This window comes from Larus michahellis, chromosome 12, assembly GCF_964199755.1.
Source record: "Larus michahellis chromosome 12, bLarMic1.1, whole genome shotgun sequence".
NCBI classification, from domain to species: domain Eukaryota; kingdom Metazoa; phylum Chordata; class Aves; order Charadriiformes; family Laridae; genus Larus; species Larus michahellis.
In genome coordinates this window covers 14,940,278-14,964,250 of record NC_133907.1, presented here as the reverse complement: position 1 = coordinate 14,964,250, position 23,973 = coordinate 14,940,278, and the positions used below count along the sequence as shown (strand labels likewise).

General features: G+C 49.0%; 1 protein-coding gene across 5 annotated transcripts in view; it reads right to left on the bottom strand.

Annotated features, from left to right (window-relative positions):
- The window catches only part of TOX2 (TOX high mobility group box family member 2), a 155,318-nt gene that overhangs the window by 97,582 nt on the left and 33,763 nt on the right, over nt 1-23,973 (bottom strand). The window contains exon 1 of one of the 5 annotated variants that reach the window (XM_074605334.1): nt 3,848-3,955. The exons of the other annotated variants lie outside the window; for them this stretch is intronic. Coding sequence (XP_074461435.1) covers nt 3,848-3,919 — 72 coding nt within the window. The 5' untranslated portion in view covers nt 3,920-3,955. Of the gene's footprint in view, nt 1-3,847; nt 3,956-23,973 lie in introns of those variants that run through there. 5 annotated transcript variants of the gene reach the window in all.

Sequence of the window (23,973 nt, the reverse complement as noted above, 5' to 3'; positions counted from 1 at the left end):
CAATTTAGCATCATGCTGCGTTGGGGAATACATCGCTGAGGTTAGCTTAATCTCTTTAACGGCAGTTTTCCCCATTAAGGTCTTTACACAACCTCTGGCCCAAAGTGATCTACTTAGCATTATTTATTTGTCCGCTGAAATGCTTGGATAGCCCCTCAGTTGATCCTGTCAAAGGGGGTCAAGAGTTCAGCAATAGATTTACGACCTCCCCCCAGGACCCTCCTGCCAGGAAAGCTCTGCGTCTCCAGCCTGGCCACCCGCGCCGGCCACGCGCCGCTATTTGCTTCGGGATAAATGTCACTAAAAGAGAGCACGACACCACAGCAGGTGTCAGGGGCAGTACATCCTTTAGCGGGTGACACAGCTGAGTGTCTGCAGGCATCACCTGGGCTTTACGGGGGCTGGGTTCTCTGCACGCAGCCAATATCCTCATGTGTTATCCTAGCGTAAAAGCAGCTGAAGTCTTGAGGCTTAAAACCATATCATAAAAAGTGATTTGGTTGGTTTATTTGTTTTAAGAGCAATTCACAAATAGGATAAAAGCCTAGTAACAGTTATTTCTCACACATAGCAGAAGCAGGAAACCTGCTGCAGAGCTGGTGGTGCCCGGGGCTGACCGAGATCCAACAGAGACTGTCGAGAAGCTAAAACCAGGGGGGAAAGACAGGACTGAGCTGCACTGGCTTGCACTCTGAGGGAGCTTTCAATTGGTTCCCAAACCAGAGCATCTCCCTTGGGAAGACCCATCTGAGCAGCTCTCACACCGGGATGGCCAGTAGGAAAAAACAGAAAACAAACCAACAAAATCCCAAGGAACCCCCATGGCCAAGCGGCATTCACCCCTCTGGTCTAAAGCAAGGCAAGGTAACAAATGTGGTGCGTAGCCTACTGCCCCTGCTCCCAAATTGGGGCGCCAAGGGCAAGGTGCCAGACCAAGTCTGACCCCCTCAGCCTGAAACCATCCGGAGATGCAACACACCACCGAGGCAGCAGAGAGAGACCCGAGATGAGGGGGCTCTTGCAGCCCACTTTAGTATTTGCTGAAGGGTAAATACAAGGTACCTTTCCCAGGTACCAAAAGGTGAAATGATCTCTCTGGCTGGACTTCTCACAAAGTTCCTCAATAAAAAGCTCTAAAAAGCCAAACCCAACTTGTCGTGGGACAAAAGGGAAGGTCCTCTTGCTCACAGCCAGCGAAAAGATCCTCATTAGGTTTTAGCAAGAGGAGGATTGTGGATCATGATCCATCTGCACTAAAATCTGTCCAGTTCATAATAGAAGTGATCTAGAAGGATTCAAGTTTATTAATGAGACAAAAATTATTCAGGCTAGCCAAAACTGAGAGCTACTTTGAATGGCTTTGCATTAAGACTCTCGCCGTACTAAGTGGCGGTGAGGAAATGGAAGATTAAATTTAATATCAATAAATGCAAAGTAATGCACTGGAGAAAAGCAATCCTAACAATACAGACATGACAATGGGCTTTAAAATGGCTGTTACTGTCCAGAACAGAAACCGTGCTTTTGTTCTGGAGAGTTCGCTTCCAACTTTTGCTGAGTCCTCAGCAGCTGCCAAAAATGCCATTCAAGTTTTAGAAGCAATTAGAAAAAGAATGAAGAATAAAAGATCAAACATTATTTTACAGTCTGCACAGTTAGAAGAAGGAGAGAGGGCAATCACAGGGAGGATCCAAGGTGTGGAATGACAAGGAAAAGAGGTGATAGATATAGAGGGACTCGACAGAGACGTACATCAAGTCATGAGTCAAGACAGGGAATGGCTCTTCTCTGGTTCTCCCAGGCTAACACCAAGGAGGCAGACACCGAAATCATTAGCTAGTGGAATTAAACATCTTACAGAGAAGTTCTTCATACAGGACCCAACAACAAAACCTCTTGCTGCAGGATGCTGTGGCCTAGAAGGATCCAGAATAGCAACTGGACAAATTGGAAGGGAATAGTAAATCCAAACCACTGAGCTCAAGATGATCCTGACCTGTGGGCTGCTGGAAGCTCTGTGGGTAGATGTAACCTCATTAGATCTTAGGAAAGAGAAGCTGTGGCTGCCCCATCCCTGGAGGGGTTCAAGGCCAGGTTGGACGGGGCTTTGAGCAACCTGGTCTAGTGGGAGGCGTCCCTGCCCAGGGCAGGGGGTTGGAACTAGATGAACTTTAAGGTCCCTTCCAACTCTAACCATTCTATGATTCTATGAAAAACATTTTCCAGCACGTGGGTGGTCAAATATTAGACCATGAGGCTGTGGGATCTCCATAGCTGGAGATACTCAGAGCTCAGCTGGCCCAGGTGCTGCGCAACCTCATCTGATTGGCCTGGCTTTGCTCGGGGGCTTGTGACACACAGACGTCCCTCCCAACAGACAGTACTTGGGTGCTTCTGTGATATCCGATCACGCGATGCTTACCCAGGCAGCCGCATGGACACCCACCCCAAGAGCATTTCCAGCTTCCCCTTTTATTCTCCTGTACTTGAGGCTGGAGAGGTCTTGAATGCCACCACTATTCAAGTGACAGCATTCATTTATCTAAGAGACTGGCTGGTTTTCTGTGAACGCTGCACACAAAATTATTGTTATTACATTATTTGGGGGGAATGAGGACTTAAACTCATTTACCTGGACCTTTCAGAGCCTGCAAAGGAATTTAAGCTCTTCACATACACACACAAAAAAACCCGACCACTGAAAGCTACAGGGAGCAGCAGAATTTAGTCTTAAGACTGACATGGAAATAGATTAATTTTTTTTCCCATTTCATATTCTAATTACAATTCTTCTCCCCCTACTATTTTCTGTTCTCATTACAGTCTTAAAATTGCCCTGCAAATTCTGTACCTTATTCTGCTCTTCCTACCATCTTTGTCATGGAAATGAGAAACAGAATGTATAAGCATGAAAATATTGCCGAGATCAAAATTCTACTTAACCCTTTCGCGTGCAATGCCAAAAAGAAGGGAAAGCAGCACAGACCAGCCAATCCTCCATCCAGCCTCCTCTCCTTCCCCCAGCCCCAGCAAGCGAGACGAACGATGCTCAGAGAAATGCCCTATTAATTTGAAGGCTAAAGTGGCTCACGCTCACACCGCCGCGTGGAGGAGAGGGCGTGTGTGTGTGTCATATTAGAGGGTTTTACCCCTGCGGGCACATCTTGGTCGAATAGATTTTGATGATATTCAGACGGTTGTGTTTAGTTTTTAGCTTGCAGCCTGCCGAGCGACACCGAGGTGTCGCGTGTTGCTTCAAGCAGCCCTGGTGCCCCAGACATCTCCCTCATAGATAGAATCATAGAATGGTTCGGGTTGGAAGGGACCGTAAAGACCATCTAGTCCCACCCCCTGCCCTGGGCAGGGACACCTCCCACCACACCAGGCTGTTCAAAGCCCCGTCCAACCTGGCCTTGAACCCCTCCAGGGATGGGGCAGCCACAACTTCCCTGGGCAACTGGTTCCAGTGCCTCACCACCCTCACAGGAAAGAATTTCTTCCCAATAACCAATCTAAATGTCCCCTCTTTCAGTTTGAAACCGTCACCCCTCGTCCTACGGCTCCACTCCCTGATCAAGAGTCCTGCCCCAGCTTTCTTGTAGGCCCCCTTTAGGTACTGGAATGCTGCTCCTCCTCCTCCACCCTCCTCCTCCAGAGCTGCAGCTCTGGACAGACCAAACCCTTCCAGATTTCTCTCAAGGTTTGGGCATGGATGAGGAAAAGAGGCTGCCTGGAAGGCCAGGAGCAATCTCCTGCCACGCACCCTCCCCGCACAGCCCTGCTTTCACCCGGGACCTCTCCAGCCCAGCCCTGACCGTGCTCAACGCTCTTTGTTTTGCAAAGATACCATCGCGCTGATGGAGCTGCAAGGCTCGGGCATGCACATCACTTCCTTTTCGAAACCAAACAACAAGCACATCCGGCGTTGTTTATCACGCTTACGCAGGTGCTCGAGGAGTTTATCTGCAAAAAAAAAAATAATAAATCCCGGGCCCTTGCTAAGCTGCTCCTTCTGCCATCAGCAGCTGAGGAATCTGGGGAGCTGAAGGCTCTACCGGGGCCCTGCATGTTGCTGGGGAGGGAGGAAGGTAAATGAATGCAGCATTTTTCCTGGCACTGGGCTGGTGTGTAGACAGTCTGAAACAAACACAGTGAGCGATAATGAGACTTAACCGTGTTGCCTGCTTCACCGGTAACGCTTGTAATTCACAGGAAACTTAAGAGAGGCAGAAAATGTACAAAGATCTAAAAGAAGCTGCGGAGGCTCCGAGCAAGGAATGGTGCCAGCGTCAAAGGCACCTAGAAACATTGTTTTTTTGCAAGATAAAACCTCAGGGTTGAGATAAAAATAGAGCTTCTACCTGTCTGCCTCAGAAGCAGCTGCCAGCGCGGCTCTGCTCTGGAAGTCTGTCGTGGAGATGCCGATTTCGATAGGAGAACAGTAGCCCTTGGTGCAACCAGAGGCATCACTGGAGAGGGGCCACCCGCGGCCACCCGCACCAAAACAGCCGAGGAAGCAAAGGAAGGCTCGGGAAGAAAGAAACCTGAAGCCAGAAAGTTTTCCCATCCTATAATTCTGAGGCCCTGCCCCAGGGAGCGAGCAGGGACCCTGCCGTGTTTGGTTGGAGCCACAGCCCAGAGCGGGGCTGGGAGCAAACAGCCCGGATGGAATCAAAGTGATAGATAATAAAAGAAATAATAAAAGCAATTCCCAGGCGTGAGCTGGGAACCCCAGAGCTGCTGCCACCGCGGCCCCGCGCCAGCAGTCGCTGCGCTTACGAGCATCCGCGGCAGGGGAATAATTTTGGAAATCTCTATTTATCTTTTCTCAACTGCAAAGTAAATAAATAAATAAGCACAGAGGTGCACGTGGCAGAGCAGAGGAGAGCTGTCAGAGGAGCCATGCAAAGACTGCTTAAAGCTATTGACTTTTTAAGACCATGTATTATGGTCTTAAATGTATCCTGATCCCGACGCCTTGTTGACAGCTCTACAGGTTAACAACCTGGCTCCCAAATATCTCCTAACTCACTCCAGTAACTCACAAAAATCACGGGTGCTACTCAATCACCATTCAAGAAGAAAAATAATAAGTTTAACTCTCTCTCCAGCCACTGTTCCTTCAGCAAAGCCCGTCTGAAGCCCAGCCCAGAGCACACATTGTTCACCAGCCGGGTGCTTCGCTGAACACCTCCATCATTTGAAGCTTTGCCTCACTAATGAGAGCAAAAGCACATCGCTGCACCCCCCGGAATTCAAGATCATGTTTTTTTTTTTTTTCCTTCTGTTGCAAAGAATAATCGATTTTCCAGACGTTGGTGAGAATGGGAAGCGTTATGCAAAACCAGCTAGTCAGGAGGGGAAAAAAATTAAAATCAGAGAGCTTCGACGCTAGTCATTAAGAGAACAGTTTCCAACTTGGCACCGCTGAAAACCTGCCTTCTGTGGTTCTGTGCTCAACTGTGTATGCAAATAACTCCTGCAGCGGCGCATAGTATGACTTGCGAAAAAATGGGCTGACAAAGTACAATCCATTTCACAGTTTTGTCTTAGACCTTTGGACACGTTCAAGGTTTAAAAAAGAAAGAAAAAACAACCTAATGAAACATGAGATCTCCCTTTAAAGACAAAAAAAACCCAAACAACCCTAACCTGAAGGATAATGGGAAGGTAATCTCTGAAATTAGGTCCTGGAAGTCTGGGAGTATCTTCACTGCCCACTTTTCATACAGCTGTATAGCGCCCGGCATTTTCCCCTCTCTTATTTGGCCCTGTTTTATTTAAATCATAGACTGCATGTGCACCTTCTAAAAGAGTTTTTATATCGTCTAACTAGATCCTAACCTTAGTGAGAGTCGGGAAGGTCCAATGTAAACCAATAATAAAGAATAATTCTATTATTGCAGCACACAGCTCCCCATATCAGCGAGCTGGCTTTTACCCCACCAGCATCATGACCCCGTTATTCTTTCTAACCCCACACAACCGAACCAACAGGCACCGCTCACAACCTCAACGTGTATTTTGACGTACACGGGACAATGGTGAGCTCACCCCGGCACGCTCGGTCATGCCGTGGGAAGGATGCGCCGGGGAGCCCGAACCCCTGTGCTGAGACTGGAGTTTACCCAAACCTCCTCATTTCTCAGGTGAAAGTCTTGATGACAGATGAAAGTAGGCTTGAAGGTGGCCAGATTTCAGATCCCTACTCTGCCAGAAAGAGCATCGTCCCCAGCACACGGGCCTCCTTTTGACTATGCTGATGACGCTGCCTTTTAACAAAAAAATTGCAATTATCCTCCTAAATAAAGAGCAACGAGCCCCACAAACCGCTCCAGCAGTGTGGGCTGCACCCAGGGGACCCCCCTGCCACCACAGCTCCCATCTACCACCCCTTTCCCCAGCCACCACCCCATCGCCTCCAGCGATGGAAGCAAAGGAGCAACTCAAGATTTTCATCACCAGAAGATTCGCTGTTAAGACATTTTTGTGGGGCCAGGGAGACAGGGGCCACGCAGCCAGGCCCTGCCTCTGGGGCTGCAAGCCCAGCAAGCCATTTGGGGAAATGTCCTGGGCCGAGCGACACAGGACTAATTTCTCTTCTAATGCCGGGGAAAACTCCACTTTTGGAAGACTCTAGTGTCTGAATTTGTGAAAATACTTACTTCATAGCCAGCTGGGCTCTGTGGGATGCAAGGTGTCGGTGTTTCCAAGCCTTGCCAGGTGCAGGGATGAGGAGGAGCGAGGCCTGGGCATTTGACCCAGGCTGCCAACAGGATTATTTCATACCATGAACGTCACGTTCTATATAAATTAGAAAGCTTGCTGCGTAGTTTCTCTCTCCCTTGATGGTGGTGGTCCAGAGAAACTCCTTGCCCCAGTACCAGAGCCCTGAGCCCTTCGCTTCCTCCCAAAGCCATTGCGCTCAGTGTCCGCCATTTACTGTCCACTGCAGGGACAATTCTACCAGCTTCCTACTGATATAATTGGCTGAGTATAATTCTTGTATATCTTATATTAGTATCGGGATTAATACTGGTTCTTTAGTATTATTGTTAATTATTTAGTCTTGTCCTATTAAATCTATTTATATTTCAACCCTTGTGTTTCCTTGCTTTCCCCAATTCCCTTTTCCGTGTGGGGAGGGGTCATTGGGTGATAGAATCATTGTCTAAACGACAATAAATTGTTACGGGTTTTTGCAAGCCACAACAGGAAAACACCCCAAAAGCCCTAAAAATCCTGACCTCCGCAGAAAAAGCAATTTTACTGGAAGACGAGGGCTGAAGGGCTGCAGGGAGACAGCCCCCGGCTCACGTCGCAGGCGCGAAGCTGGGAAGGCAGCAGCGGTGCGGCAACCGCCCGCCGCGCAGACGCAAGGCATGCAAAACCATGGGTTTACAGAAAGGCGAAGCTCAGTGACATTTCACACAGGGCAGTAAAATCGCATGGGAAAGGTATCTCCACGGGCAGCATTACCACATCCTCGTACGTCCTGTTTTACGAAGTGCTGAGTTAGGTTTGTCAAACGGAACTACCAGGCTGCGTTTCCAGGGGGTTGTGAACACAATGTCCCGCCACTGCATCGCCCTGGCCTCACCTCCCTACTAGCATCCTACCCAAAACTTCATACCCGACCTCAACTCCTGGCTATCAAAGGAAAAAACCACCATCCCTCCCAAGCACTTTTAATTTCAGCTCTTTGCTTTTCTGTTTTTGACCTCGCTCCACTCACCTTATTAATCTTTCCAGCAAATTTTACTGACGCGTAACTGTTTTTCATCAGGGCGAGAAGGTAGTTGGTGTTTACTGTGGCCAAGCTGGCCTCAGGTTTACTTGTTAAAATATACACCTTAGCGCTGAAAATTCTCAATGTCTTAAAAAGACAGTTGAAAACTCATTAAAATTAATGAAACTAATCAGGAAGAGGCACCTCTGGTTATTATTATGCCCCCGCCTCGCTGTAAATAATTGAATAGAGATATTATTATTACTATTATTATTATTTTTATTACTATTATTAACCCTAACAAGAAGTTCAAAGCATGTTGATGAGGAAGAGAAAAAGCAGCCAGAAAAATTGCCCGACTAATTAACGACTTAGATAAAAATAAACAAAGGGAGTTTTCCCCATTTTAGCGAAGTCCTGCCTTTTTCCAAGCAGTTAAAAGCAAGACTGACAGCTTTACAGATAGGGAAATGGGCAGATAAGATAAACACGCACAATACAAACTTGTCCAAAGCTTTTACAGTCTTTCTCTGCACCACTTCCAGCTCATTGAATTACAGTATTACTATAGATTTGCAGCAAAATTATCTTTTATCTCAGCTTCTTTTAAAGCTATTTGGCATTTGCTAGTATTTTCTATTATAAATCTAATTGCAGATTCCAAACAGACAAGGGCTCATTAAGCCTTAATTATGCACATGTTGTTTTCAACAAACATTTTCATTTGGACTGCTGTGAGCTGTAATTGTTCAGAAGGCACCGCAGCCTCCCATTACCCACTTTTTCTGGGATGGCAAAAGCTACTTTCAAGTAGGTCCCTGCTGGGCTCAACAAACGATTTGCAACCTGTGGAGTTTGGGTTGTGCCGCTCTGGTGGGAAGGCCGGCAGGGCAGCACCGCGGGATGCGGGCAGAAGCAGCCGGGATGCTCCCGGTACCCGCCCATGGGGTGAACCATGCCCAGCTTGGGCAGGCGGAGGGGAACAGGGGGGAAACCCAGGGCGTTGGATGCCAAACAGGGCACGGCCACCCTTCCCAGGGAGGAAAGCGTGGCATGGTGTGCCAACAGCATGTGGAGGTGGCTGGGATGTGGGATTCCTGCTTGGGTACCTCCAAGGATGCCGCCATCTCAGCCCAGCATCTGCGTGTGTCCTGCCTCACCGCTGGGCTCCAGCCCAACACCAACCCTACGTCCTCCTCCAGCCACATCGCACAGCATCGCCACAAGGACCTTGGGACAAAAACGTTTCGGTCCATCCAAAACAATACGGTTATGTTTGCCCTGGGAAATAAGAAGTAGCCCTCACGAGCAGCCAAGCTTTTTTTAGAAGTTCAGGCTTCCTTCTAACAGCACAAAAGCTGCATCTGCTCAGAGTGCAGCAGCGTTAATAGAACAGGCGTAAACTGCAGGACAACAACATGAAGGTCCTGGGTCCTTCCAGCCTTGGTCCTTCCGAGTACACCCACCCCTGTGAGTGCCAGGTTAGCAGAGCTCTGCCCCATCCCATCTCTCTGGTGAAGAGAGCCATCACGTGCCACCTCATCAGCCTCCCCCGTGTCTCTTTAGGGGAGAAAAAGCTCCTTCGGAGAGATAATTTCCCTTCTAATGAAGGGTTAGGGCTCCAAAGGTAGCCTGCAGGTGCTGGTTGCTGCCGGACCCAGGAGTTGCTGGCAGGTTTTAGCACAGCCAGGTGTTAGTACGATCCGCGTCGCAACTTCTAGCCTAAAATCCTGCCGGCTGGGAATTCAATATACCATCTTAGGACAGGAGAGGTAGCCAGAAAAGGCATAGTTACATTAAGAAATGAGTATCCCCCTTCTATACGTTTCTTTTTCTCTTCTCGGTGTAGATGACAAATTCCCTGCCATGTCCCGAAGACTCATGTTACACTGTTAGAAGGAATATGTGTCAGAGTAAGCATGAAGTCTTACGCCCTTGCCGTCAAAAGAGACAACTTTTCAAGCAATAGTTTGACCTAGAAAGGTTTTCTGGGTCATTTTGACTTGGCATGTATATGTCTGACCTACTAAATCTAACACAATGAAATTACAGAGTTCGTTTCAACCTGTCGGTGTCAGATCATTCATAAATTCAGATGCACTATTTACAAAACTGCTATTCATATATTCACAAATAAGGTCTCGCTTGGCTCCTTCTGGCAGGGAAGCCTTTGCCCGGTTCAACATTAGCTCGTGCTGACGAAGGGAAAATGGAAAATGTAAAAGCTGCCCTGACAAGGCAAGTTCCCATCTTTCTCCCACAGCCTTTCCCCTCAAATCACGCGGGATTTATGGCTGTGCTCCCCCTTCCACAGCTGTCGAAATTCCCCCAGACTGGCCTGCTGCTGGCTTTGCCATGGGGTGGGAACCCCGACGGCCTGGCCCTTCTTATTTATATGGGTGCAGCCCACTAATCAGCGCAGCTGCACTGCCAAAGCAAAGGAAAACATCAGCGGGTCTGGAGATCCTCATGCTCCAGCACCCTGCATCCCTCCTGCAAAGCCATGGGTGCGGCGGTGACACCGGAGCTGCCACCAGAATGGCCCCGAAGGGTCCAACAGGGACTTCGCAAGAGGAGGAAAAGCTCATGCTCGGCCCGCTGGGACGCACAGAGATGCACCGCGGTGGCGACGGCTACAATCGCCTCCTGCTCCGGCAGGCAGTCGTGATTCCTGACACCAAAGGGTTTTCTTTAATCCAGTTTAATATTTATTAATTCTTGCACATAATCCAGGCAATGCCTGTTAAAGGAACGGTTGTGAGAGGTATTATGGAGTATCGCTTCCCATCTTTGTGTGGGTCTGGTGGTCGGAGCAGCTTTATCCTCGGCCTCCCACAGAGGAGCAAACATCATCTGAAGAACCAAAGTGGAAGCAAAGTGACTCCAGGGCCGGGTCCTTGCAAGCATCCCTCCCTCTCACGATGCGCTCCCCACCGGCACACTTGAGGGGTGCTGTGCACTGACCCACAGCCGGTTTCCCTCCAGCTCACCACGCTTTCAGCCCTGGCATGGATCCTGGCCCCAAGCACACTTGCAGCCAACACCTTCAAATACAGGCTGTAAGGCCAGGTAACCATGAAAAGCCTGAGGAGCTGGCTACGTGGTCCCACTGTCCACCCCGTTTGCACCAGCTGGGCCAAGCAGCAGCCACTGTCCCATAACTGATGTGTTCATGGCACTGCCCCAGCCCAGCCAGGCACCAGAAGGACTACACCAGGCACCGCACCAAGGGACAGACCCTTCTGCAAAGAGCTCATGCTCTCATTTTGGAGACTCATTCTTAGCTGCTGGTCAAACCCAGGACAGCCAGGGTGGTCAGATGCACTTGCACAGGGCACAAACAGCAGCATATGCCTCTTCCTTGGTTGCAATTTTTTCCTGAGCCACAAAGGATCAGGAATGTTCCTCCACAGGCACATCCAGATCAGGAAGCCTGAAGACACCAACCAAAGAGCCAACAAAGCAGCAGTGATCTGCACAGTGTCGCCATGAAGCATCATCTTGGGCAAGAAGCTGCCCACAACGTCAAGACATGGGTAGGAAAAGCTGGTTTTCCTTCCTTGCCATAGCAGTGTGGGAGGAGAGGGACCTCCTTATGCATGCCACCCAGCGAGCGTGTAAATGTAGAGATAGGACGACGCCGATGGATAAGACCAGCAGAGCTGCACCAAGTCCTGCTGCCCCCCAAATCCTTGTGATGCCCACCGAGGGCACACGAGGTACCACCTCACAGGCTTCCCCAGCCGAGCTGCTTGAAGTCCTGCAAGGGTTGATGTGGTCCTTCTGCAGCAGGGAAGGACGTGCTGTGGAAACGCATCACGACATTACACCTCTAGACCCAGGGTTTTAATGAAAGGATACTCAAATTCAGCTTTGATGCCTTGCAAGACCTTTTTGAACCATGAATTTACAGACACTGGGAAACTCTACTCAGGTCCTCACGATGCCTAGGTCAGACACCCAAAAAAATCACATTTACCAGCAAACAAGATTATTCTCTTATGCTTCTTCCAAAAGCATTTAATATGGGAAAGTGATTTCCACCAAATACTCTGCATCCCAATTCTGGAAGTCATGCCAAGATTTCAGGCCCTCCAGTGGATATGTTTCATTTATATTTCAGTTGCACCTCTATAAAAGATGTGATTTTTTTTTTTCATTTTCAAATCTTTCATAACTTTTAAGAGAAAGAATCCTCCTTGTTCTGAACCCGCAGGGAGCAGCAGGAATTATGCCAGTGCCACATGCTACGTGGTACAACAGCCGCAGACTCCACTTCGGTTAAACTCCATCACATCAAGGAAGGTTTTCTTTATTTGAGTTTGCATTATAAAGATTTAAGCATCCTGGAGAGATGAAAACACTTAATTTTTTTTACTGCCTGGCCATAATCTCTTGTTTCCATTGGTTGCCCTGCAACCTGTCCCTCTGCAATCCTCTCACGCTACCTGTGCAGCATCTTCTCCACCTGCTAATTATAGGCTCCATTGTGCCAGATAACTCAGCCCAGTGAGGCTGCAGGGTGGTTATGTATCACCAGACCACGTTTCACTGCTGTCTACAAAACCAGAAGAATTAATCAGCTTCTCCAGTCGGTAAGCGGGGCAGGACGGAACAGTTGTGTGCTCATTGGGAAGGAAAACAAGTGTGGTTCCTTTAAAGAAAACATAATCAATCTCTCAAAGAGCAGAAAGCTCATAGTTTGTATTTCTTGAAAAACGGTGTATTAATATATTAAGTGTAAAAATATATATATAACTCTTTGCAAGGCATAGCGGAAATAACATGCAACATGGTCAGATCTGAAAGACACCGCGAGTGCTGACGCAGACAACCCCCATGCAAACACTTTATGTGCAAATCACGTTTACCTTTCCTGCTTGCCGGGGCTGTAGTTTCAGTTTGCGTGGAGATATTTACTGCTGGCAGCACAGAACCACCATTTTGCTCCATCCATCCATCCATCCATCCATCCATCCATCCATCCATCCATCCATCCACCGATGTCTTGGGTCTCAGAGCAGCCTGGGACTTGCTGCCCACCAACCCCTGCCTGCACCCAACAGCCCCCGGCCCCAGCACGACACCCAAGTGTATTTAATTATTTTCCTCTAAACTCAGCAATTATTCAGTCTGCAGTACACGAGGATTAAGACATTGGCTCTTTCAGCTGCCAGACAAAGGTAAAGCAGTGTCCTGTTGCTAGAAGTCGAAACCTAGGAACGTTATTGCCCAACAGTCCCAAAGGAACCTATAAACTGTCACAGGTACAAAATCACCAGCAAAATCAGCTGCTCTGCAGGAGAGCTCCAGGTTGGTAAATGCTACATCTGTCCCTAGGAGAGACTCAAAGCAAACCTGCAAATCGGGACAACTTAAGCCTTATCATAGGGCGAGGAAGACTGGTGCCAACAAACCAGCCCCAAAGGATGTGTAAGATATCCCCATGTCCCCATGCTTTCCGAGGGGAAATGGCACTTCTCCCACAGCTCGCCCTCAGCCACCATGGGTTAGGGAACAACCATCTGCTCAGGCGTGTTAACGCTTTCCAAGGTTTCTTCTCAGAGCTCTCTACAAAGAAGGATGTAGATCTTGGAAGCTACCTCCATTCGAGGTTCAACCCATTTCAACAAAGGTCCATTTTCTTTGCACCAGCTTCCACTGGCGTGGACACTCTCAACTGAAATTTCATTTAAGTACAGTTGTTCTGTGAGGAACTGACTTCAGATGAAATTCATGTAAGATTGATCTCAACTGCGTGAAGAGTTCCCATACTGAGCTCTGTGCTTCGGTTTAACCAAACCGGGGTTTAGATGTGGGTGACGCTGTGTGCAGACCCGACGCTGTGGAGGGCCATGACAACACTAAGCACACGACTCGCTTTTCAAGATGGAAATAATTAACAACACACCAACAGAAGTATTTAACCAGGTCTCCTGTTGCTTAATATCTTTATTAATGACCTGGAAACTAGGCTGCGTCGTGAAACAAAGTTTGTAGATGAAAAGACCGTTATTTAGGTTAAATATAAATGAGGAAATCTTGGGAATTTCAGAGACACCTAGCCAAGCAGAAGGCAACATCAGAGCAGGAGAAACCTCGCGCTGACAAAAGCGGAACAGAACATGCAGGAAAGAGCGGTTTGAAATCCTTCTAGACTTTAGCAGGGTTTAAATTAACCGAACATTAAGCGATAAGACCAACTAACACGTCAACCGCCCCATGCAAACCTCTACTGAAAGCACGGTGATATCAAAATGATAGAGTGCAAAAATAACAGGTCAGAAAATAATAGAGAAAATACCGTAATGTTGTTATCCCAATTGTCAGCACACGCTTGCTTCAGGTGCTGAATTCAGCTCCGCTCACCCGCTTCTCAGAGGGGAGAGATGGGAAAACAAGGGTGGAAAAAAGGGAAACCAAGGCCCTGGGGCAAGAGAGGGCATTTGACACATGGAGCTATTTCATGGAAGAAAAATGGAAAAGACCCTGTTTTGCCACAGAAGGAGGTGGAAAATACCTGATGATGGCATACAAAATCATTAATTTTGGCAAATGGCTCGATGCAGGGATGCGAGTCCCCAGCGCTGGGCCTGTTCCCGTGCTCCCCTGGGAAAGCGCGGTGATGGGACCCCCAGCGCACAGGGAAAAACTGCTCTAACCTCGCCTGAATCAGGCTCATTTACAGGCTACTGGTTTCCTCACATGCAAAACAGGGACAATCGCCCTCATTTCCAGCACAGACAAGACATTTCACGATGCTCCTGCGAGGAGGAAAGCACGCACGCCCCCTGGAAGGAGAAACCCTCCGCAAACAAAATCATGTCCTGCCATTTCGGTTCCGTATCTCCAAATAACAAGTTTTGTAATGCAGACGCAGCTCCCACTCGGGGCTGGGTCAGAGGCGCGATTCAGAGTGAAACAAATCAAGGCTTTGATCACCGAAAGCAGAATTTCACAGCATGCCAGGGCAAAAAAAAAAAATACTTATTTATCTCAAAGCAGAAGACAGTACTTATAAGAAAATAAAAGGGGACAATTTCACCTCTGGCTTTAGGTTTATACATATGAGAAGTTTCGCTCCCCCCACCTAGACAACCAAAAAAAACCCCACAGTGTTTTCAAGACGGTTCATTTCAGGGCACTAAAATCACATTCTGAGCCAAGAAGCATGAGAAACTCGTAAGCACTATAAACCCATCCGCGCTTTGGCTTGTTCTGGGGGCTTTGTTTCCACCGCTCTTTCCTGAGCTTCAAGGAGAGACAAAGCTCTTCCTTTCCACCAAGCAATGGTGCACCTCAACTGCCTCAACCATGGGGGACAAGTGTGGCTGGGAGGGAGGGGAGCAAATCCAGGTGGCCAGCAAGGAGACGTGAAATCTCACCAAGAGGTCCAGCCTCCTGGTGCTCAGCACCGGCTGCTCCCCCCATCCCGGGTGCGGTGACAGGCCACGGAGAAGCACACGGTCCTCAGGGACCAGGGAGCTGCTGCATGTCATTTCGGTTTCTACAGTCAGGACAAGGCAATTGTGGTTGCACCAACAACGCACAAAAGATGAGGAGAAAAGCTGGGTGTATTGTGTTGTCCTTTGTCTTAGCATCATCCACCACCAATGAAGTAACCAGCAGCAGAAATATATTCCTTCAAAAGGGATGGTGCAGGTCACAGCCCTGCCAAAGCTGTTCACTGAAGCACCAGCTCCACGGCAGCTCCAGCCTGTGGGACAGGACAGACCTCCGCACACCACTATTGCCAAGGTCAAGGGGCCAAGAGGGAAGGTCGTTAACTGCTGCTTCCTCCTCGGACACATCCAGCACCGGCACTGATGGCCACAGGGCTGGGTGATGCTTGGCCAGGCTCCTGCAGCCTGCCAGGGTGAGGAGCAAGGGCTGAGCCACAGCGAAGAGACAGGAGGGCTGGAGCCCCTCTGCTGTGAGGACAGGCTGAGAGAGTTGGGGTTCTTCAGCCTGGAGAAGAAGAGGCTCCGGGGAGACCTTATAGCAGCCTCCCAGTACCTAAAGGGGCTCCAGGAAAGCTGGGGAGGGACTCTTGATCAGGGAGGGGAGCCATAGGACAAGGGGTAACAGTTTTAAACTGAAAGAGGGGAGATTTAGATGAGATATTAGGAAGAAATTCTGTGCTGTGAGGGTGGTGAGACACTGTCCCAGGTTGCCCAGAGAATCTGTGGCTGCCCCATCCGTGGAGGGGTTCAAGGCCAGGTTGGACGGGGCTTGGAGCAACCCGGTCTGGTGGGGGGTGTCCCTGCCCAGGGCAGGGGGGTGGAACTGGATGGTCTTTAAGGTCCCTTCCAACTCTAACCATTCTATGACTCTATGAAGATGCAAGGCAAAAAACCAGGTTTTGGCCATTTTGACTAGGTTTCCTTCTCCTCCTCCCACTTTCCCGAACTGCGACAGCTCTTCCAGCTTCGCCCCAACACCTTGCAGCAAATCAAGCCATGGCAACAGGGTTGGACACACCTGACAACAGGAAGGACAAGGGGCAGGAGGAAAGGAGCTGAGCGCCAGAGCCCCACAGAGCCGAGGCTGCTCGCTGGCTGCGGGTTATTCATGGTCGCAGGGATTGCAGGCAAACCCTTCCTCTCCATACGCTGCCACAGTCCTCGCAGACTCCTGCCACCTTTGGGTCCAACTTTCCATTAAGCAGCGACTTGAGTATTTTTAACAGATTCTTCTGTTTGAAGACGGAATTTTGCAGAAACAACAAAAACGGCAGCAACCACAAAAAAAGAACACAACAAAGCACCAACACCCCACCGAAGCAGCCCCAAGCTCAGAGGCTGTTCAGCTCCGCAGCAGGCGAAAGCAAAGCCCATGCTTCCAAAAAAAAAAAAACAAAACAAAACAAAAAAAAAACCCAAACCCAACCCAAACCAAACCCACCCCTGTCATTCAAATGGTATTTGAAAGTGAATGAGAATGCCAACCAATCAACTCCACGGCAGGATTCAAAGAACAATATATCCAAACCTCAGTGCTGCGGCCAAGAATATATTTGCAATGCAGGAACACTACAGCAGCAGCAACAGAAGCCGTTTGCAAGAGTAAATGAGGTTATTTTGGCAGCAGAGCGGATGTAGCAAACAAGCCACTTTAACTGAATATGGTAAACAGAGATGGAGTGATTATAGCAAGAATGAATGCAATAGGGTTCTGAGCTGCTTTGAATTGCCTCGACTGACCACAATATCTGATAAAACCAATGGAAAAAGTTCTGGTTTCCTCTTGCATATAATTGATTATCTTACTGAGATCTACTGTTTTATATATACGTACACACACACACACACTCACAGCCCTCTGAAATTCAGTTACTTGGCGATGCTGCCAGAAATAACCCAGGGCAGGAACAGTTAGATGGTATTTATTTTTGTCTGGGGTCACGGACTCCAGAAGCGAGAAAGGATGCAAAGCCCTCTCCCAAAATAAAGCACCTGGGAGGTTTGACTTTGAGTAGCCGAGACGTAACTGCTCTGATCCATGCACAACCACCACGGCTCCTTACTTGCTTTTAAGACAGGGAGGGAATAATCCCTGGTGCGGGGGGAGCATGCTGCATGCCATTAATCAGATCTACCTTGAGGCTCTCTGCCTTGACAAAGAAACGCTGGCTTTGATTTATTTAAAAAAAAAAAAAAAAAGTGAACGTGTCATTAGAATTTCCCCAGTGCCAAGAGCTGGCAGATGAAGATGATGGTGAGCAGAAGGGAATGGCCCTCGTGGAGCCCGTGCCTGGGGAGGGCTGTGGGATGCAGCCGGGTGACTGGAGAGCAGTGATTCGGGATGGAGAGAGAGGACAGGAGCGATGGGTCCATAGAATCATAGAATGTGTTGAGTTGGAAGGGACCTTTAAAGGTCATCTAGTCCCACCCCCCTGCAGTGAGCAGGGACATCTTCAACTAGATCAGGTTGCTCAGAGCCTCATCCAGCCTGGCCTTGAATGTCTCCAGGGATGGGGCCTCCACCACCTCTCTGGGCAACCTGTTCCAGTGCTGCAGCATGGTCTAGATTCAATTTGGGTCTTTGCAGCATCCCATGGCCCTACCACCTCCACCGCCTCCTGCCCCAGGCCACAAACGTCATCTCTTTGCCTTGGCTTTTGCCAGAAGTTATTAAAGAACGAACAGAAAACAAAAACAAGCAAAAGAAAACCCAAGGGGACCTTCAAGCTCTGCTCACGGCGGCGAAGGCGAACGCTGCAACCAAAAACGCGCCAAAAATCCGGTCAGTCAGGGGACGGCCCAGGCTCGGCGGGGTGCCGGGAAGTGTGGCGAGCTTGCCTGCCACCAGCGGGAAGTGGCCAAATATCCACACAAACAACTTTCCCGGCTGAAATTAATTTACTTACTGAAACAGCACTCAGCAAAAACCTGTGATTAATATTTTCCTCCCCGGGCTCCTAACATGACAAAACAATAATTAATGAAATACGAAACTGAATCCGAGTTACAGTAAGTGTAAAAATATTATTGTTTCTTTCATCTTCCCTTCTCTTTATTCCTCCCAGCAGCGGAGACCCCGAGCCCCGTGCAGGCAGCGCGGGGTGAGCTGGGTGCCTGCCCCGCTTCCCAGGACAATGCTCCGGTAGGAACACGGGGCTGGTTTTTTGGCACCTGCCCCCAGGTCCCTGTCTCCCTGCTTGGCACAGGAAAAGCCACCAGGAGCTGAGGAGGAGGGTGACGGCGCAGGAAAAGCAGCGCTACACACAGCTGGCAGCCAGCCCACGCTTTTTGGTACTGTGTCCATCCCTGCAGCATAGCGACTCAATGCCATAAACCAACTGAAAGGCAGCTGGAACATTCAATCCTAAATACCATGTGCTGTGTTATTTTGGCCAATGTTTTCAATATCCACCTTCCTTTTACCCATTCCCCTCTCCGGCGCATCCCTCCCTGGCCATGCTCAGGTCTCGCGCTGCCTTCACCCCGAAAGCGGGCGCAGGCAAAGAGCAGGCTGGGGTTTCTAAGGGACCGCTCACAGCTGGGATACACTGTCAGAAAAGGCTTTTAAATAACAGCTCCAGCAGCACGAAAGCTCCTCTCTGGAAAGCTGAGAGCCGACACGCCGGGAGAGGGTGTCAGCCCCAGGAGGGGACAGTGGCACGGCCCCTGCGGCCACTCCTGCCGCAACGGATGGCAAGGCCAGGATGATTCCTCCAAAAACCACGTCCTTCTCAGCTGGCAGCTTATCGTCCAGCCTTATGTCTCACTTTTCTACAGCTCGGGCTTTCTATGCAGCCATGGAGGGACCTGTGTGGGGAGAGGCGGAGAGGGCTGCAGGGACAGCCCCCGTGTGCAGGGCTATTGCGGTAGCACCGTCCCTGCAGGTGTAGGCACTGGGGCAGCAAGCCCCAGGTGAGCTCAGAAGGGATGTCTTATAGACAATGTCTTATAAGACTTTACAAGTCTTGTGAGGAGTGGCTGAGGGAGCTGGGGGTGTTCAGCCTGGAGGAGGCTGAGGGGAGACCTTCTCGCTCTCCACAACTCCCTGAAAGGAGGGGGTAGCGTCGGGGGGTCGGTCTCTTCTCCCAAGGAACAGGCGATAGGACAAGAGGAAACGGCCTCAAGTTGCACCAGGGGAGGTTTAGATTGGATATTAGGAAAGATTTTTACACTGGAAGGGTTCTCAAGCATTGGAACAGTCTGCCCAGGGAAGTGGTGGAGTCACCATCCCTGGAGGTCTTTAAAAGCCGGGCAGACGTGGTGCTGAGGGACACGGGTTAGTGGTGGATTTTGTCAGTGTTAGGTTGATGGTTGGACTCGATGATCTGAATGATCCCTTCCAAACTAGGCAATTCTGTGATTCTATGTCAGGAGACACACAGGTAGCTGGTGGATGGGGGGGAGAAAAAAAAAAAAAAAAAAAGACAAAGAAATATTGCTTCTACCTAAAAACAGAAGGTTGTCTTGAATTCTGTTTACAGAGGAAATGTTTAAATAAATCATTGCTTAAGTTTTCCAGTGGACTTTCTCAAATTTTCATCTTTCTCTGCGCCTCTAAAGCACAAACATTTTGTGTTTCTATGATTAGAAAACACAGCGAGTGAGGTTGACCAGAGCTAAAAAGTTGCAGAAGTTATATACGCATACATACACACACATATACACACACGCACGCAAATTCACACACACGTTATTATATACTTATATATTTATATCCACATATATATGTAAAAATATTTGTACAACCACACACCCACATATCTAACCATATGTGTACGCAGACAGACATTGAATCCCCACTCTCCCTTGGCTCCCCTCCTGCTGTACAAGCCCAGGGAGCGCAGGGTTGGGGATCGGGGAATGGGGAGCGCAGGATCGGGGAATGGGGAGCGCAGGATAGGGGGGATCGGGGAATGGGGGGTGCAGCGTTTTGGGTATCAGGGAATGGGGAGCGCAGGATCGGGGGGATCAGGGAATGGGAAGCGCAGGATCGGGGGTATCAGGGAATGGGGAGCGCAGGGTGGGGGGATCAGGGAATGGGGAGCGCAGGGTTGGGGGGATCAGGGAATGGGGAGCACAGGGCCGGACAGGAGCTGCCCCACCACCAGTTCTTCACAGGTACCCAACCACCTGGAGCCACTAAACCCATCTCACTGGCAGCAGAGCAGACCCCACCGCATGGCGGTCAGCTGCAAAAACAAGGGAAGAGGGAACTATTAGGGAAAATAAATGAAAATGTTAGGAGCATTCCAGCTCCCCTCTCTTTTCCCCCAATAGTTAACATGGTCTGGGAACAAGCACAACCCATATTTGACTCACGCAAATAAAAGCATCTGCTGATGCATGTTCTCCTCCGCGAGGGTTGTACGAGGCAGGGGGACATGTCACCGTGACACCTTGTACTTTCACTAATGACTCCAAGATCAATGGCACAGAAGATGAAGAAGAAAGTGATTTAATTTTCAGATCAACAGATTACACAAGTACACAAAGCATTCCCTGTCAAATAAATGCGTTACCTTGATTCCTTCCATGCTTCAGCTGAGGTAGTAGCAAAATGCTATCACATTGCCCATTTTTCATTCCTTCACCCTCTCTGAGACCCCGGCTACGTGAAAGGCCCCACCGGACTTTTACTTTTATGTAGAAAACACACAGAACTGATGGATTATTTCCCTTGCTAATAGGGCACTTTAGTTGCCCTGATAATTGCCCAGATTTGCAAAAAACTTGGGAGAGGAGAACAAGGAAAGAAGAGGAAGAAGATAAAAAACTCCTAAAAACCCCGTAGTGACTAAACCTTGACCCATGCACTGGGTCCTGGGGAGTAGAAGGACCAAACCTAATAATCAGATGCACATATGAAAAAAAAGGGGAAGTATCAGGGTAAGACTGCCCTGGAGAGCCCAGGAGGAGAGCGGGGTGATGAGCTGGATTCAGAGAGGCAAAGCTTCGCTCCCTGCCCTTCATGGGACCTTTCAGTGCTGCTCTCACCCGCCCGCAGCCATGGGATGGGGAGCAGCGAGGTGAGGAACGCGGCTTGCCACCACCCTGAGCTTCGGCTCCTCCCTCCAGCTTTTCGGAGGCCTCATGCAGGAACCGATTCAGCTGAAAACATCAGCTTCAGCACCCAACCCTTCCAGTCAGCACCGACTTCTACTCAGCATTGGGTTAGGAGATTTTTCAAGCTTGGTAATTAAAGGCCACTTAAAAGAGTTTCCTCCATCCTCAAGAGCCTCATGATTTACTGTATCTCTTGCTTGAACTCATATACGTCTTGTATTTCCAGACATTATGTAATGAGGTTTTTGTGGTCCATAGAGCTTTCTTACCGATCCTCTTGTTGATGCAGCCAACAGCAACGACTACGTGCACAAACATTTACAGAAAAGTTTTCAATATTTTACACTAGATGCTCCAAAAACCGTCATATCACACACACACGAACAGCAAAAAACTACAACAGAAAACCCACAAACTCTCTTAACATGTAATGGCAAGCCGAGGTTAAAGTGATCTGAACACAACAGGTTTATGTTCTGGTGGATCCAAACTGCATGAACTGTGTTGGTGTCGTTTCTTGCACCCCGTTCCAACTGTGCTTTTCTCTGACAGAGAAGTTGTGGCAGATTGCACCTAAACTAGGAAGGTCATGGGTTACCCAAAGGGCCCTGTGACCATCTAAGGTGACAATGAGCTGGAAAGAACCATTTCACAGATAGTCCTCTCCAGCATTGCAGCTCCCATGCCTGGCAGAAGCACTCATTCAGTCTGGGCTCACAAGGAAGAGCAGAAACTCATCTACTCCACTTTTAGCAACAGCTGCTTTTTCTCAGAAAGCACCAAAGACTTGAGGCAAGCATATAAAACTCAAAATTTGCCTTGAGTGTACCAGGTTACAAGAGAGGAGAACATGGACACAAAAATATGGAGTGATAACTGCAAATATCTATCAGTACCAAAGGGTGGAATTCAGTTTTGCCAATCTTTCCGCATACAACGAACACTCGGCTCCCGCAGACCTCTACGTGGCCCCCTGGAAACCAGCATCTGACATATGGAGATACCTGGGCTGATTTGGTCATGATTAAGTGGCTTCAAACTGGAAGAGGGTAGAGTTAGACTAGATATTAGGAAGAAGCTTTTTACTCTGAGGGTGGTGAGCCCCTGGCCCAGGTTGCCCAGAGAAGCTGTGGCTGCCCCATCCCTGGAGGGGTTCAAGGCCAGGTTGGACGGGGCTTGGAGCAACCTGGGCTGGTGGGAGGTGTCCCTGCCCAGGGCAGGGGGTTGGAATGAGATGGTCTTTAAGGTCCCTTCCAACCCAAACCATTTGATCATTCTATGAGAGAGCCTGGAATTAAAAAGGTCTCATAAAGCCTGGTCTTGGCTTACCCACTTAAACATCCAGGCACAAAGAAGAGGAGTCAAGTCAACTGTGCACCCACGGCCATTAGTAGATCTGATGAACTATCACTGAGCCCTGTTAGGGGCTCAACACTGTTACCAATTGAATCCTCAGGCCAAGGGTGTGAACTGCAAAAACGAAAAGGGATGCCAGCGCGGCACTTTTGTCCAACATCAAAAGGGCTCGCACCCACCAACATACTTGAGGAACCACCAGGCTCATGGTGCCTCACCTTGCGCTGGCCAAACTGGCTGCTCTCCTATTCTCCCTTTGAACTCGTGAAAAGCAGCTTTTACTACAACTTCCCTTTATTTATGCTTTTACTGAAACAAAGTCCTTCACACTTCTCTCTGCTGGAGGAAGAACCAAGGAAATAGCTCTTTGGTGAAGACGGGAAGGTGGCGTCTCTGCCATCCCAGCCATGATGGCTCTAACCAGTATGGCTGGTGTCAGGTGATAAATCAGATGCCCTTTAACTCCACAGCTGAGCTACGCACACAGTACAGTACTGAAAGCATGAGCTATAACCAATATTTTTACTGACAGGTGATAAATCACATGCCCTTTAACTTGTGTGTACCAGTTGCAAATTTAGTTAATTAGAAATTCATGCTCACTTCTTTTCATGTATTATTTCCTGCTTGATTTACATGAGCTGCTGTTATTTGAATGCTCGCTGGGATTAAGGCTCTTGGACGCTGAGCGAGCACAAAGCACAGAACTCTGCTGCCGAGCCCCACGACCTCCCGTGCTTTGCAGCCTGGAGAAACTGTCGGCAGCGTAAAGAGTAGCTGCAACGAAGAGCAACCAAAACGTTTTACGGACATATGAGGGGAAAGTGGTCCCGGCAGGTTTGGCTCACACATACAAACCCAGCGCTACCACTGGGAGCCTTCCCTGAGACTATAAAAAAAGAACAGAAAACTCTTTCTCAAGCCTGTAGAACCATGGCTTTTGCGTTTCCACACATGGCACTGCAAATAGCTTTAAAAAGCTCCTTTCTAATTGCTTCTGGAGGTCTTTTGCTAACCCCTGGGTACCCCCGGCCCCTCGCGGACGCTGTGAGCCCAATCCAGGCTCCTCGGGGCTGGGGATGGAGAGCCACCGGTGCCCTCCTGCATCCCCAGCACCTGCCGTGCCCGGGGACGGCGAGGGAAACGGCCACCCGCTCCGCTCACCCTGCTTTGCAAAATCCACACCAGAATTTGTTATTCTCCTCGTTTTGGCAACTCATCCCAACTCTCATTTCCAGCTATTTTGCCCGTATTTTTCTCTGGATATTTTTGTGCTATCAATAGTATTTTCAGCTCCGCTACAAAAGGGCATTTGTTAAAATATTCCATGACTGCAGAAGATTCATAACAGATTCAGAAACC